This window comes from Molothrus ater, chromosome 4 (assembly GCF_012460135.2).
Source record: "Molothrus ater isolate BHLD 08-10-18 breed brown headed cowbird chromosome 4, BPBGC_Mater_1.1, whole genome shotgun sequence".
NCBI lineage: Eukaryota > Metazoa > Chordata > Aves > Passeriformes > Icteridae > Molothrus > Molothrus ater.
Window position 1 is genome coordinate 16,341,391 of NC_050481.2, and position 17,924 is coordinate 16,359,314.

A 17,924-nucleotide genomic window follows, 5' to 3' on the forward strand; every position below is an offset into this window, starting at 1 on the left:
CATGATGCAAGGCTACTGAAATCAATTAAAGCCCTCCAGGTGTGTGTAAATGCAGGTGGGTGAAAGAATCAGATGGAAGGCTGAGAGGCTGACCAGCTGGCACAGAGCCCAGAGATTGGCAGGATGAAGCAGAGAGGATGCTCTGAGCCAGACACCATGATGGCTCCCCAGCAGCCCCCACACCTGCACCCAGCCTCAGACAAAGAATCTGGTATGGACCACAGCACATTCCAGAGGTGGATGCCTTTGGATCCGTCAGAATATAAAAGGATGTCTTAAAGCTACAATTTAACCTTGAAAGTCAAATGCTGAGGTTGTGCAGACCAACATTCATGAGTCTGGTAAAACCATCAGGCTTCTGGCCAGCTCTGCAAATGTGCACAGAGGCAAGCCCTGCTCACCTGGGTGCATCTGCTCAGCCAGCAGCACTATGAATTTAATGGCTGTCCTCCAACTTGCACAGCTCTAATTCTCACAGCAGTCTCAAGTGCCAGAATTCTGGCATGAACGTGAATTTGCTGAGCCCTCTGCTTCCAATTTCATGGTCACAGGTTTTGCTGTGTAAATTTGAATGGCCACAGAAGCTGTCACTTGGGAAATACAGTGTCTTTGCATAGAAAGATCTACTATATTGTTTTAAATTGTGTATTCTACATATGACACATTTATGTCAGAAACTTTATCTATATTTTTTTCTCTCCATAAAGCCAGACTTCTCACTTCTTCTGGCTCTCCCTGAACTCAAAAGTCCATAAACAATGATCCAATCTCCTACACAGGGTTTCATCTTGCGTGTGTATGGTTGGATGTAATATTACAGATTTTGGTCTTACCAGCCACATCATACCCCAGAGTTCTCCATTCTTCCACCTCATTCTCTTCCTGTGAGGCTTGTATTAGTCACCCAGTCTTCCTGATTGTAGTGTGTTTTGAGTGAGATTTTACAGCTAATTTCTGGCCTTCTTTTAATCTCTCTCCAGCTGCCCTGCCCCCAGACAGGGGGCTTTCTGCACTTAGCCTTTCAAGCAGACAATAGGCCCTTGCAAACAACTCAGCCTTGACTCATCAGTGATTGATCTTTTTACATTTGCTTTATTCACTCTATTTCAACACATCGTATTAAAGCATTTCATTAAATGTAGTACAATGTTTCTAAGTGCTGGTTGGGTTGGGTTTGGTTTCTTTTGGTTGGTTTTTATTTTTTGGTTGAGGGTTTATCTAATAGTTGTTGCTTTTTATTTATTTGTTTAAACACTCTGTCCTTGTTTAACCTCTTCTAACTGAGATACTGAAAACCTATCAGCTTGCCTAGCTCTTACCTAGCTCTGATTGCACACAAAGCAGCAAGTCTGCCTTTTCCTTTTTAATTGTATCTAGTCAAAACATGAGGCAAAGCACTATTTCTTATTCTTCTCTTGTCCTCCACATGTTCACTGAGCTCTTGGTACTTTTAATTCCTTCCTTCCTACAGGCACGAAGTTTTCATAGGTCATTTCTAACTGTGGTATCATGTACTGCTCAGAAGTCACTGTGTCCCAGAGGCGTGGCCCTCATTCCAGGCCAGATTCCTACAAATGAGCAATCTGTGAGTATCTGCACAAGAAAGCACTACTTCAAATGGTTCCTCATCCCCCTGATGCCTGAAGAGCTCAATGCTGACATACAGGTGACATCCAGCCCTGGACATCACACCAAAGGAGGTTGGAAGGACTGATCGAGAAACACTGAAAGAAAAGGTTCCTTGAGACTGAGGTTTCTTTATGGAGAGGAACTAAATCAGTGATCCAAATCAAAATATAGCCAAAGATACAGGAGAGAAAGTAGATTTCTCAATAGAACTAAATAATTACAGTATATGATGTGAAGACAACAGCTAATGAAAGGATTCTCCCTTTTACAAATAAAGACTCTGTGGACCTAAGTAATCACAGCTTTAGCTAGAAATAGACAGCTCTTAACCCTATGAAGTATCATTTTATTAATAGAAATAGAATATATCAATTATTGATAACTTTTGAATACCAGCTAATCTCCCCTTGGATAGAAGGTACAATCACAGGATACACTACATTTAGAATTGTATTCTAAATAAAGGCATCCCATATACATACAGATTAGGGAACATGTAAATTCTGACAGGCTACACATGTCTTGATATTGATTTAAAAAAAAAGATACTGAAAGACTAAATGGAGAAAAATATGGATGAAGAAGTCAGTATTCTTTTAGAATTATTAGATATTGTTAGTATATTAGTATTAAAATTTAATGTCCTATTCTACTCATGACACACCACTCTGCATTACTTTGTGCCACAATAAAAATCTGTAGGGTCCTACAGATAAAAGCTTCTTGGTGATACCAGCCTTACAGAAGTCTATCGAAATTCTATAGGCCTTCTAGTCGTACTTTTCTATTATGATAGAAAAGCAGATGTTCTCTTCCTCAGCCTTAAAAAAGGTGGCTGTTTCAGAACATGAATTGGCTACCCATGTCCAGTAATTCCAGACCTGGGTGTTTTCACACTGCAAACAGGGTGAAAGGGTGGGGAGGTACATATTTACTCACTTATGGTACTGAGGTTCTTATGCCACAGAGTGTTTCTCAGGAAGGGCCGTTCTTTTTTCCTTAAGCTGGAAATCCTTAAAACTCTATTCCTGCTAAATTAGCATTTCATTGTACAAAACTAGTATGCTCAGTGACATGAGCTCTATGTCAAAAAGAGCCTGTAATTATGAATATGTCACTTTCCTTCAGAGCACATAATGCTATGCCTTTTAGGTCACAAATACATATTAAAAGAAAAATACACCCCCCAGTACTAAAAATAATCAGGGTTCTCTTCAGTATTGGAGCTTTCAGGAAGGCACTTCAGCACAAACACTTTGGAGAAAGTCTGCAGTGAGGCATAAATCTCAAATGGAAGCAGGAATAAGAATGGAATAAACAATGTTACCACCTGGACACTATTCCTAGTCTCTAAATAAAGATCTGGATGCTCGGACCAAGGACAGAGATATAACCCCCATCCCACTCTAAATAATACAAATGAACAGCACCCAAGACAGGTCTTAATGCAAGAAGACACTTAATTTAGAGACTGTTCTTGCACATAGTTACAGCTCTTATTTGGATCAGAGCCTATCTTTATGGAGAGAATAAATTAACACAAAGCTTAAACCAGTTTTTATCCTCAAGAGAATCGATCTGAAGGTCTGAAGACCTTGAAAAGGTGTTTGTGTGGTAAGAGCTGGAAGGATGAAATTCTGTTCCCTACAATGCCAGGATAGTATCTCTTTGGATGTATTTAGTGGATGATGCCATTTTGGGTACCTGCTGCAGCCATCAAACAGGAATTAATCTCACTCAGTGATAAAAATGCATCCAAAATGGTCTAAGTAAAAAGGAGAGGAGAGCTATGCAAAAAACCTCTGTTCTGTACAATGAAAGTATTTTTTTATTAATAACACTTTTCTCATACAATCTGAGAAAAAAAATTGCAATTTCTGCAATTTTTATTTTGGAAGCAAACTCTGTCAAAACATTACAAAAATACTAAGTTTGACAAAGTTGCCAGTGGAATAATTTAACCAGTTAAGCACACCCACATGAATAAAATTAAATAGAAAAGTCAGTTAAGCAGATTATCAAACTGAATAGCCAAGACCCATCCCAGAGCTGATGATTCCTAAGTCCAGATTGAACCTTCTCAGCAGAATTAATATTTAGTGTCCCTGAGTTAAAAAACATAAAGCAAACTTTCTAACACCTCTGTCTCATGTTAAAGGCTTTCACACAAGTAATAGCCCTTTTCTTTTTTACAATTGTGCTTTCACTTGGACTCCACATGTAACATAAAAGAAAAAAAATAGTGTTTATCATAAATTCATCTAAGAATTCATTCTAAGAATGCAGCATTGTTCTCCACTTCAAAAAGTGAAGAATGTCCCTAATATCTCTCAAGTTAGTTAGATTATGGATGTCCCATCTCACAAAAAAACCTTAAAACTAAGAAGAGACAGAATTTAAGCACAAAACACTGCTCAGAAGTGAGCAGAAAAAGTCGCCTTTCATTCACAAAGGAAAGTTATGCACACAGCTTTGTGACTAAATATGTTAACTAAATTAACCAAGAAAATAAAAAACTGGATAAATCAAAAGGATTTTTCTTTTCATCAGAGATTTAGTTTCAGCTTTGTGGGCTTCCATACATTGTGACCAAACCATTTCAAGGGTGATGTAGAAATACAGAATTGGCTTTAGTGCAGCCTTATGGCTCCAAGACCTCAATAGCACATGGTGTTCAATGGGAGACAAGACAAAGACCACAATTTTAATTACACTTCCTTCACTTCCAGTATAGGTAAACAGAAAATTAGTCACAGCTACAATGTAAAAGGCTCTGTCTCAGAAGAACAGAGACTAAGATAAAATAGTTTTAATTTGCAGTTTTTCTGTTTGAATACTGTGCCATTATTTTCCTAAAAAACCTCAGAATATTAACTGAGAGTTTATCAAAAGAAAATCAAAAATCATTAAGACCAAATTACAAAATAAACTTGAGGGCAAACAGAAAACTTACTCTTTGTGATGCATTTCTCTAATTTTTTTTTTGTATTTATTCTCATTTTTATAACCAGTTACTTGCAGTAAGCTGCTGAAACTCACTTCTATTTTTCTCTTATTATAGCATGTATTGCAAAAATGAAGTACAAGTATATACTGTACCTTGTTTTACCTGTAAGGAACACACACCTGACAAAAGGCAATCTTCACATCCAGAGTAGGTTCACCAAAATAATACAAGAAATGGCGGCTCATAAATACCTGCAATTAAAGAAAAGTAGACATAGAATTTTTGTCTGGCTGCTGATGTCCAAGTATAATGCAGCTCTAGCTTCATTTGGATTATAAAACCAACCTGATTTGTTACCCAGCTTGTCAAAACCAGAAATGTTGTAACACTGAACTGTAAAAAAGCTTTAAATTCTATCCAATGCCTGTGAAGGTTATGGCCCCAAATATGACTTGGTTACATCTGGAAAATTTTACAGTAACTGGTGCCATTAATTCAAAGTTTATCATGTCACTTGCATATTCCTATACTAAAAATAAAACCAACAAAATCAGGTCAATAATGTTCTAAACAATGTGGGAATAGGAGACACTTATTGTTATGGGAAGGGAGAAAAAAAGTCCTAAGTTGACAAGTATTAGGAAAGTCATAGAAGTGGAAAGAGTAGCTACATCACTGTGTAAATTCATCCACTTTGTCAGCATCCCATGTAGTTCTTGTTCTGGTCTTAACATTCTACCACTAGAAAAGCTACAGCAGAGGGCAGTAAGATGGGTCCAAAGCACAAAGAACTTTTTTTTTAGCCTAGAAAAGAACTGTCTGAGCAGAAATATGCTGGAGATACATAAAATGAGTGGCATACTGAAAAATGAAACGGAAAACACCCTTCCTTTTTTTTTTTTCAGATTAAAAATAAAAAAGGCACCAAGCTATGTTATCACAGTTAGAATTAACAATAGGAAATAATTCTTCATGTACTGTTTCATCACAGTGAATCTCATGTTGCTGTGGAAACCAGAAGTCAGCATAAGCACTAATATGATTAGGCAAATTCACATAAGAAGAAATCGCTGAAGGCTATTAACCTCAGAAATATCACCCCTGACTCAAGACACCCCTGAGTCACAGTCTGCCACTCCATGCTCAGCTATTTCTGGATTTCCCAGTCATCTGATCCTGGCCCAGGGAGCCATAGGCTGGACTAGACAGCCTCCCTGTGCACCCCATTACAGCTGTTTTTGTTTTAATTTAGTTCTACAGCACCACATCCAGCTCTGCCGAGCCAGTCCTGTCCCAGCTGCACTCTAGCATGGCACATCAATGGCAAACACCTCCAGCAATGGTGTCAGGCTGGGATAGGCAGCTATGTCACAAGACTTTGGAGCACATAGATTCTTCTGCATGACTCCAAAAAACCACAAAACACCCAGCCAAACACACAAAACAACAACAAAAACCTTTAACAGTACAATGAAAAAACTAGCAACTTTCAGCTAAAATTAGATACATTATATAGAACTTAATGGTTTTTGGTTAAATATAAGCTCATTGTAAAGACTTAAAAATGAAAACAAAACAACCATCAGTCCATAAAGACAAAGCTATGATTCTGAAGCACTATTTAGCTACTTATGGCACTTGTCTTCAGTAGGAACAACTAATTAACTTCAAGTGTAAATGGCACTAAATAAGACAAGACTTAATTTGGAGTAATTTCAACTCACACCAACTGATCAGGAGTAAAGAAACTACAAGAAAGTATTCACCAATACTTGCCAACTTCAATGCACCATGTGCTCCCACATGTGTTTAATTTTTAATGAATGAATATATGAATAATCCTGTTATGAAAGCAAGTTTATGACCTTTTCTGCATCACATTACAATGTCTGAGATTGCTGTCTCACTGCCCACTGAGTCATTACCAGAGTCTCATATTCCACAGAGGCTTTATAATAGTTTATATTAAAACAAAAAAGAAGAAAGGAAGCTTTTTTTCAAAAAGAAGGAAAAGGAAAAAGAAGAAAGAAAAAAGCTTTTAACATTAGTCATATTGCCAATGATTTCTGGAAAGCCAGCAGGTAATTACACTGTCATGCTGCAGATACACTCCCTGGCTGTATGCATTACATTGCTATAATAATCAATGACTGAAATGTCAATAGCTATGACACACCATGCTCAAGACAGAGCTTAATGGTGGAGAGGAAAAAAGGAAGGGAAGAAAATTGGGGGAATTTGGTTTCTCCCTGAATTTGCTGTGAGGGTCTATTGAGAAGATATACTTGATATTATGCATGCATTACTGGTCATACCCTGCTCCTCAGCTGTCCACAGGAATTACTGTGACTGTTAATAGTCACCCTGGGCAGAACAATAGACTGGTGAGTTTTAGGAACTGGAATACATTTTACAATTTATGATGTCGTGCTTGTGGGCAGTTAATGCTTATAAAATAATAGAAGTATGGTATGTTTTAATGGCCTAGATCAATACTCATATTCCTCTGTACATGAGATACATCAAAGGAATCACTACAGAGCTGAGTTCCTCCAGCTGTGCAACGGGAATGAACGCCACCTTTCCATGGCACAGAAAGGTGTACCCAGGACAAAACAGACTTGAGTTCATGTTCTAAAATGTTTATTGAATTCATACAAGGTTCCCTTCAGTGCCCTGTAAGTGATCCCACGTGTATGTAACTCCTAATTCCTTCAGGCAGAAAACAGATTCGCACTCAGCTGCTGCAGATCTCCTTGATCACATCTCCTCTGGTGCGAGCTGACACCACATCACTAGAGATGTTTAAGAAGTGTCAGAATAAAGAACTGGCCTGATGCTGAGATAATTGTGTTACAACATAAAGCAGTTATAAAACAAGAAGCTACTGAGGCAAACAGCATCACTCACATCACTCACCAGTGACTGGAGCTTTATGTGAGAGCATAAGCATCCAGTATTTCTTTACCCCACCTTTGACACTTTATCTTTTCAAAATTGAGTGAAATCACCCAAGGGGTGGAGAACTGGGAGAACAGAACATTGTTGATAGAATAAAATACTCTGGGAAGCCAAAGACTTCTGTAGCATTACAGGGAGAAAACCTGTCTGTGAAACAGCAAAGCCACAACTGGATCCCAAATCTTCATTACGATCAAGACATCTGTATGCCAGAAGCCACAAAAACATACAGGACTCAGCAGCAAACATATGACATACTTTCAGGCAAAACAAAACAAGGAGGCACTGAAATCAGGAAGAGGAAACCAGCCATGAAGGCAAGATAAAGAAAATCCTGAAAATCCTCTGAGCTGTACAGTAGCACAGCTCCAAGGGAACTGCTGGATGGATCCACTGAGGTTTGCCTCTACCTAGCCTGCTGCTTTGCCATCCTCTTCTTCACTCCACTCTTCCTTCCTTATGGAATGCTGTTCTTTAAAACAGAATGTGGACTAAAGACATGCCCAAATTTCAGGCATGAACTTCTCTTTACCCGCAGTGCTCCTATCAAATCTTCCTTTTCTGTACAAGGACTTTTTAGGACTTTTTTTACTTTTAATAATGGTTATCTGTCTCTCCAGGGGTCAGGGGGATTATCTAATTATTATTCAAACAGCTCTTTGAAGACTGAAAGGATTAAATCAATACTATTAGTATAATTACTGAGAACAGAGAAAAAACCATGAGAGCAGTTAAAACAGACCAGAAAACCAACAGCAGCTGCAGTTCTCAAATAGAGCCTCCCACAGTAAACGTGTCTGCTCATCTTTGAATTCTTTCCTCACCCTTAGTGCTGTATGATATTGGTACCCAGGGAATATCTGGGCAATTTGGTCCAGTCAGAATAAATATTTTGGCCTAGGAGTGTTGTTTTCTACCCAAGCTGCCTTATCCTTCACATAAGTGGCTCCTGGATCATGGGAGACTGTGTTTGCCTCAAGCCTAAGAGATGCAAACCTCCAGTCTGAGGGGTCTGGGCTATTGCTCTGCTGGCCCAAGAAGAGCCTAAGCACTTGCACCCACCCTGTTGAGCTCCTTTATCTGGAAAAGGCATCACAGTCACTTTCTTTTGAGAAAATACCTTCATGATGGTTTACCATCCCTGCATCCCCTAATCAACAGGTAAGTCCCTCATACCCAATGGACAGTGCCTCAGCCTGACACTGTATATATAAAGCCTTTTGTGAAAGTTCAGGAGGCCAATGTTAGGCCTCAGTGAAGTCCCATGTAACTTTTTATTCAGAGAGATAAAGGAGCCAGCTGCCCTGCTGCAATACTGCTTCCTTCATCCCTGCTCAAGCAGGCAGGGCCACTCCTCTCACCCCACAGCACAACCACCTGTGTCAAATGCACTGACCCAGGGCTCAAACAAGGCTCTCCATGAGGAAAAACTGCAGCAGCTCTTTGACCTGTATTTAAACCAGTGTTTAAATGCGCTTGAAATGAATATCCAAACTAGCCCTGCTGCTGTTCTCACCACCTCCCACCTGCTCCTATACTTTGAGAGGTATTCACATGCCTACAATAAAACAAAATGGAAACAAATGCTTAAATTCCTAATTTAAAAAGTAGACCCAAATGGAATTAAAAAAATATTAGAAATGCAAGTCCCAATTTAAACAGGAATCAAATGGCAGCTGGAGATAAAGTAGAAAGAACTATTTGTATGTAAAATTTCACAAGATTTAAACCTGGCATATTGTGGCTGCAAACTGGAAGGTTGTAAAAGAATCACAGGACATCCACCAATATCTAGGCCAAGTCCCATCAATTGTGATAATCTCAGTAATATGGGGAAGCAATATATATTCATATCAAGTAATCAAATCCAGCATTTCTGTTTATTTGATATTCTGTTTATGTGATATTACCACCCAAATACATGGCATGTGCACCATGGGCACAGTTAATGTGCTCCCTATCTTCACCAACGTGCAGTTCTCTACTTGTTCTACAAAAGGAGAATTAAAGTATTTTTTACTACCTCATTTAGTTTCATTCATAAAGATTCAGGGCATGAAAAAAAATTAAGGAAATAGCACCATCACTTAAAGTTCATTTAAAAGCCCATCCTGTCCTAATTCAATGAGAGGGGGCAATTGATCAATTCAGTTGTCACTTAAAAACCTTCTTTAAAAACACTAATGTTCAAAGATTAACTTCCATGAATTATTAATGCTTCCTGTTTTGAAAATGTGCTTGAACAATTTCATGCATTTCCAGTATTAGAATTCCTCTCTCCTTCATCTGAAAATAGATACTCTCACCACAGTATAAGTTCTCTGAAGCTTTCAGTAATGTTCTAACTCCTGTAACTATATTTTTCCTTTACTGAAACTTGGCTATTCTGCTCTGTGTAAACAAGAGTGTAGGAAATAATGAAGACCTGAACAAATTCACCCAGCATGACAAAGTGAACCAGCAGAGAACAGCAGTGTCTGATCCCCAAACTCCTACAGAGTTTCAAACATGGGCTCTGACCTCTTTAACATGCTGGGTCGAGGAGGAAGTTCTGCAATTCACCCACATTTTTCATATAATTGCTGTCAGTTGTAATAGGGATCCGCATGTTCAAATATCCTATCAAATTGGTCTTCCCTTCAGAGACCAAATCTATAGGCTTATATGCTTTTTTTATATAACTTTTTTCTTCCAGATCTAATGTACAACACTGCAACAGGAGACCCACTGCTTAACAAGAATCTTAAAGACACCTCAGAGGATAAATATGAACTAACAACTGCAAGTGGATTAATAATAGTCAAGGAGAGTGTTCCTACTGCAAAAGAATGCCTTTCTGTTGTGTCTACTCTCCCATTTTAATTATTCTTGGAATAACCAGGGAAAGCAGTGGTGTGAATAATGTAATTATTAAGGTTATATCCCAGCAGAAACAGATCATCTTCCACTGGGAAGAGAAGTGATGGCATGTTAAAATTCACAAGAATCATGCAAGTAGCTCTAAAGCAGCTGCTGGAAAAGAGAGTGAAAAGGAAAGAAACAATTTTGGAATAGCACTGAAAAGGAAATATATATGAAACAAAAAAGAACAAACAAACCGAAATGACCAGGGACTGATAAGCAGATATTCCTAATGAGCACAGCTCACATGCAGAAGACAGGAACAAATGAGCTCTAATTCTGGTCTTGCTACCAGCTTCTTGTTTTGTTCTCCAGACAGTTATTATGAGAGAGAATTCCTCACCTGACTATATTTGGTCTAAATGCCCAAGTTACCACATCCAGAGGAAATACTGTTATGAACAGGTATTATGAGGAAAAGAGCGTACTCCTGCAAGATGCTGCAGCAGATTAATTAGTCAAAGTTTATGATGATCTTGTCATAATCTCTCATACCATCTTTTCATTTGCAGCTGGATATCTTCACTTCCTGAATAAATCCTAGCCACTTCCTAGAGTCGTAAAATTAAACTTTGATGTTAAAAGCAGCTCTGAATTTGCATAGGAGGAGCCTGGAGTGGCAAGAATGTGAGACTGTGGCTACCACCGTTAACAAAAAATAAAATGAAGAAAAGATATTTGGAAAGAGATGAGCACAGTTAAACTGCCTGCCTCACATAAGATAACCTTTATCACAATAGTGAAAGTAATATTTTTTTTATTTTTATGCATTTTTCCTGTTTTGGTACTTGATTTTAATCCGCTTTCTCTTTCTGAGGAAAAAGGAAAAAGATAAAAAAATGAGGTAACTGTCTCAGCACAGCTGAATGAAAAATTCTGCTCTCTCAGAACTTTGTTTCTCTGTATTAAAAACCAAAATCAATATAAAGCTGTTCCTTGATAAAAGTCAGTGGCAAAGCTGCCTGAAGGTATGTACTGAATCAAATCAAAACTATTTTTAATAAACTCCCAAGTCAACCTCCAAACCTAATTCAAATTCAGTTACATTTGCCTTCAACACAGATGTCCCTGGCACTTTATGATGGGTGAAAATGACCTATATTTTATGGACTACATAGAGAAAAATACTTGATTACTGTCTGTATCAAGCAGCATCAAGAAAATTATTAGATTTTAATAGAACATATATTTTAAATTTGAATAGTCTGGAGTTAATTTCTGATTAGTTAAACTGTTTGGCATTGGATCTCTTTCTTACAAGCTGCTCTGTTACACATGTTAACCACCCCATGAATGAAGGGTGCTTGTAAGAAGAATTAATATCCCAGCCAAAAGCAAAATTCTAACTTTGGGACAAATGTATGAAAGGCCAGGGAACTTAGATACTGTTACAGATCCTGTTTCAGGGTACCTTAATTATGTGGCACTGTGGTAAACAGCAATTTCTGTCAGTTTCATTCAATTTAGGGGAAAAATTGACAGGTTTGGTCACTTGAGAGGAAAAAAAATGCAACCAAAATAATATTTAGCCATGCTTTTACTTATTTGATAAAAATTTTATTACATTCTACCAATGTCCATCTTTCCTGTATCAAAGTATGCATGATGGAGATATGAAACAGTTCAGGACTGTGGAATAACTTGCTCAGCTGCAACATCTGTATTTATCATCACAACTTTAAAAGGGCTGTGTAATTGGCCATTGAACTGAGCCAGCTAATTCACACCTCAAGATTATTCAGCAACAGAGCCAAAAAATCACTCACCTTGGAAGGGACCTTAGGACAGCTATAATCCAAACTTTCTAATCAAAACAAGGGCAGTTGCTTCATTTATTTGCAAAGTTAGGGTGCTCAATCCCTGCCTTCGTTTGTATTTACATATTTGTAAATACATATTGTATTTACATATAGTTGTGTGCATCCAGTAGCCACACAACTAAAAACACTAAAAAAATGTAAGAAGCTTAGGTATGGAGTGCAAGGCTGCAGCCATGAGCAGATTACACTGTAAATTCTGCAGCTACAAAACAGCTTATTTCTCAAACAACTAAAATACACATTCATTTGCTTCTGAAAAGCTTTTCCCCCTTCTAAGCTTCAATATTTGCAAATTTTAACTACTCCCATAACAAAACACTACTAGAACAAGTCATCTCCAGGATGCAAGCAGGATTTATAGCAAAATCTCTGCAAGCTGTTAATATCAAATGGCAGTTACATATTGTTTTACAAAACACAGAAAATATTTTGATAGTTTCTGGCTGCTTTTGATTAAACCCCTAAATTTATGAGGAAAAAAAATAATTCTTAATGGAGTAAGAAAATACCCTATGTTTCTGATGATCAATAACTGACAGGAAAGAACAGCTTGTCTACTGCTGGACTGTAGCCATTCACCTATGCTGCTGTTATTTAGAATGTGTCATACTAATGTAGAATGGCTCAAGAAAGAAACACCCCTTTGATTCAGGCAGATATAAACCCAGCAAAAGTGGGTGTTTCCTTGCTCCAGTCTATAGATGATGCTGGGGGAAGGTTTTTCAAAGCATAAGGGATAATAATGATAATTATTTAGGCACTGAATAAGGTTAAATTTCCAGATTATCACAAAACAATGGGAGATGAGCTATTTAAAGAAAGCATATCTGCTGCTGCCAAGGGGTGCTGCTGCAAGTGCCATTTGCTTTTCCATATGCAAAATCAGAAATACAGTAGGTGATTAATGCATAAATACAGAATCATGAAGGCTATTGTCAGTTTCCTATTATACAGATAACTGCAAACTAGCACATTAGGAAAAAATTCACAGTCCCGTGAACTTAGACTGGTCAGGTAAGTTGTGATCAAAACCAAGTCACGTTCCCTTTAGGTTCTTATATAAAAGTAAAACAAGGAAAAGCATGTTAAAATACAAAAGGTAATCACCACAAGAAAGTAATTTCTTTTCTTTGGCTCTCTTTGTTCTGTAGCATTGGAACAAAGTGACTTTGATAAAGTCAGGGGATAGAAATTTCTTCAGTAAGGAAAAAAGGAGCCAAAGAGGCAAAGTCTGCAATTTTCTAGACAAATCATTTGGGAAAAGAAAAAGCGGAACCCAAAACAGGCTATTCCATAATTCTTCCCTCCTCATTGCCTCTAAGACACAGAGACACTAGAGCTCATACATCTTTCTGACTGCAGGGAAAGTCTCCCTGCTATGGGTAAACAACAATTTGGAATTGATTTTTCCAGGCAGAGGCCCACAGCAGCACTTCAAAGCATGGGTGCCCTCAGAGTTAGACAGAAATGCTGGAACTGATTAAAGCAGAACTGAAGCACAGACATTTCAGACAACAGGTGACTCTGCCTCTCCTATTCTTGGGTTGCTGAGGGAAGTTTTCTGAAATATTTGACTCTGCTGAGGAACAAAGGTTCAGAGACAAGGATAAAAGGCTTTAAAAACCTGCAGAAACATACAACGTCCAACACCTCATATGAAAACAAAATTTTCACAGGTACTGAATGTAACTCAAATGTGACATGACATTAAAAACTCTATTCTTTCTTGTATCCCAGCTCCCCTCAGAGCTGGGAAAAGGGGCAAACACAACAACTATGGGTGTCTGGCCCAGTAAGGCAAGGGGGCTAGGGACAATAAGGGAACAAGCTTAATTTACCTGGGTACACCAGACATATTGAGGACTTCTTTCCTCTCCCACAAAACACTACCATTAGTAAGGTGAGGCAACAATAAGCTGACACAGCGACAATAAGCTGAGCATCCTTGAGACAGTCTTTGCCCCCAGCACTCTGTGGTGAGCAATACAAGGAAGCACTGGGGGAAGAAAGACCAAAGGAAAACTTAAATGACAAAGTTATGTATTACTTTGAAAGAATTTGGACTGGACTTCCCAAGTATCACAAAGTACATTGACGTGAAAAGGGTAAACACATATTTTACATGAATACTTCTACTAAAGAATTTAAGTACAAGAACACAACTGAATCCTACTTTTGATTCCCTAAATGTAAGTGCAAGAATAATTCTCAGGTTCTTCCTTTTAGAACCTTCTTATGTAATTTTTAAAATGCTACAATCCATAGCTTGCTCCTCCTATGATTTTGGCTTCTTTTTCAGCTGTGACTCAATTGCCAGAGCTCCTCCACAGCTAGAAACCTTCTGATGTCCAAAGTGCCAAGCATTCATGAGGCTCACAAGAAAATAGCAAGATAAATATCCTTCATTTTGTCCAGTCTTTCACACCCGATTACTTCTATTCCCTATAAATCATCAACCCATCTGCCTGGCACCCATCTCAGTCAGACTACAAGCTCGGAGTGCGCAAACACTGCACATCCTGCAAAGCTTCATGCACAGAAGCCATCAGATCAGTTGCAATAATAATCACACCCCTTACATGTGTTCATAATGCTCATGGTCATCTGAAGAAGAGAAAGCTCTTAAGGGAGATATAAACCCAAATGCCCTTTTTGTTCTAGGAAAATTCCAACCATTTAGTGTGTGTGCCCAAGGCATAAATGCTTCCTAGAGCTCCCATGGGGACAGTGCAGCTTTGCATTAGTCTCAGGGGAGGCCCATGCCCAAAGCGTAACACAGCCCCTGCACAATCCCACTGGAGCACTGGCATTCACTGTCCTAAACTAGAAATGTAACCATGAATGAAAAAAAGTAGAACTCGGTCATATGCCAGAGCTCTGGAGTTTGGGATTAAGGTTTCAGGGCTTTACCATTTTTGGTTTTGGTTTTTTTTTGGGGGTGGCAGCCTTTATCAAGGGCTCAGCAGGGGATCGTTTTCTGTCTCTGGAACATCTGTTGGCCACTAAAATCCCAATTACACTGAGCTTTTTTCTTGCAGCAGGCAAGGAATTCTGCACCACAAGAAGGCAATTGCAGTTTGAGTGAGTGACAGACCAGCAAATGTAAGGGTAGCTGAAGTCACCTCCTCCTGCTTTTATACTTCAACTACAAATGTAAACTCTCCTGAACTGGGCAGAAGCTACAGATCCTTGCTTACTTTAACTCTATTGCTATCTTCTAAACAGGTATGAAATATTATTAAAAACATGTATACATAAAATACATAAATATAACAAATATACATTTCCTTGTTCTCTTGAACCCCATAAAGGCCACATGTCCAGAAAGCACAACCAGCCAGCTCTGCTGCCTGCTTTTCATTGCCAAGCTGAAAGCACTACAATGAGAGGCACTAATTCCCTGTATCATAAGTTAGTTTGAGCCTGCCTGCTAAACAAGAACAGATGCTCAGAGAATCAGATATGACTGAGCCTAAGTGTTTTCCGATATAATTTCCAGCTCCCATAGACACTAAACATGAGATAAATCAACTTAAATCCAACTGACCTGACATCACTTGCAAGGCATTATCCCACTGTGGAACAGCTGATTGATTCCTCTTCTCCATTTCAAAATGGTAGTGTGAGCTACTGCAACATGCAATGAATGCCACAAAGCTGCTCAGAACAAAAATGACTCTCTGTCCATGAAAAATAGCTGAATTTAGACAAGAAATTTTCTTCACAAGGTTTCCAGCCTCCTGTAGACTACAGGATAGCTTTCACACCCTGTGCTACATAAACCCCTTGCAATAATGTGCATAGTAAATGTATTTCCAAGGTAATTGACTGTTGACTGCAAACTTGGTGATAAAACCACACATTTTAGACCTCTCCTCTCTCCAAGTATGGTGCACTATGCAAAAGTAGGATCTAAATGTTTTACAGAAATAGGTTATTTTGTAAAGACCTCAGGAGTTCTTCCACACACTTTTGACAGATAATAAAACAAAGGCACTGGAAAATAAATTACATGTTCACTCAGTCAGGAACAGTGGCTTGGATGCCTGGCCTTAATCCACCTACTGAAAATTAATATAAATAAGAAAGGTCAAATTCCTAAACAAAACAAAAGTTAAGGAAGACTGTGTTTCTGTCAAGGAAGACTTAAGAGAAACCCATCCTTGTTTCCAAGACACAAAGGAACAAAATCCAGTTTTGGTTGCATAGCCAAGTACTTTCTTTTTTTTGCATTTCCTTTTCAAATCCAAACATATTGGTGTAGAAATGAGCAGCTGAATAAACTGATATATTTCTCTGTGAAATCTTGTATTTCTATAGTCTTTTTCTCCCTAACTTTTTTTTTCCTACAGCACATTTCTGGGTCTTGGTGTGAAATCAAATGGATACATGAATAATAACAAAAGATTTCATGTTCTTTTGAATGGCAGGGAGTTTTAACTTAGGCTGGGCAGAAATTGGTGAATGATGATGGGATTCAGGAAAAGGAACATGACGTTTCTGAAGCAGGATGAGCCTTTAAAGCCCTTGTAAATGTGGCTATAAAAGTAACCATACTCTTACCTCTCTTCATGCATGTACAAAGATTCTCTATCAATCATTCTGTGTCCCCCTGATCCTCTTTGTCCTCAATACTCTGTTCTTTAGGGCATGGCAAAGAAGAAGGCTGAGATTTTGTGTAATTTAAGTACCTACAACTAGCAATACACAAGTTGGAGTCTTCAAAACAAACAAAAGAGAAAATCTTATACCAGATTTGGACCTCACAAGAAGGTGTTTTATAATACTGTAGTTTTTTTTTAATTTTATTTTTTAATCTCAATAGCCCATCAGCTTCAATAACAATCTTGCAAAATGCATTGTTTATCAAAGCAGATGCTACTTTCACAATATATTTTGTTTGTAAATCTTTCCTTTGGTTTTTGTTTGAAGTATGAGGTTTTGTTTAGGTTTTAGTTGTGGCTAACACTAAAAGGGGTCTTCAGGCTTTTTTTTGGCCTGAGCTGACCACCACGAATAAATCTGCTTTAAAGTAGAGTTCTAAATGTATGCCATGCCTTTATATAGCAGTAATGCATCCACTGAAGAAAAAAATAAACTTTTATTAGGCCTGTTTGCATTATGAAAAGATCTTTGATATAGTAACCCTTCAGGATACTTACAACAATAAATAAAAACTGGCCTGACTGGTCATCATAAGATGCTTGAAATATGGTTAACATTCACTGCTTTCTGTTCCAAATTTTATATCCAGCTGCTATTTGTAACCTAACAAACCCTTCTGTGAGTTGTTCCAGCCCTCCTGCCTTTCAGCAGAGCACATCCTAAAAGTGCCACATGGAACCAGTGCAATTCCAGTGAAGGGTGCCTGTGGGTGACTGTCACTGCACTGTAAACTGGACAGGCTGAGGCTCCTCCTGTCCTGCAGCACCTCAGGGTAAACTCTGCCATTTCTGCACACGTTGCTAAGCAGGATGAAAGTTTGAATTTTTCTTTTTTTCCCCTAATGGAATAAAGCTTGTCTGTTTGTCCCTTAACACTGAATCACTTTTGGAAGTGTAATTAATCAGGAGCAAGAAACATGGAGAAAATCAGGTTTTTGTAGTTTAACTGTTCATGAATTCATGCGGGTGAATTTATGGGCGTCTTGTCCTCTATGATATTTA

At 38.3% G+C, this 17,924-nt stretch overlaps 1 protein-coding gene across 5 annotated transcripts in view; it reads right to left on the reverse strand.

Annotated features, from left to right (window-relative positions):
• The window catches only part of MAPK10 (mitogen-activated protein kinase 10), a 147,019-nt gene that overhangs the window by 75,378 nt on the left and 53,717 nt on the right, over positions 1-17,924 (reverse strand). For 3 of the 5 annotated variants that reach the window (XM_036381464.2, XM_036381462.2, XM_036381463.2), the window contains one exon: positions 4,756-4,827. In XM_036381464.2, coding sequence (XP_036237357.1) covers positions 4,756-4,821 — 66 coding nt within the window. In that variant the 5' untranslated portion in view covers positions 4,822-4,827. Of the gene's footprint in view, positions 1-4,728; positions 4,828-17,924 lie in introns of all 5 variants that reach the window. The other 2 variants (XM_036381466.1, XM_036381465.1) reach the window with 2 other exon arrangements.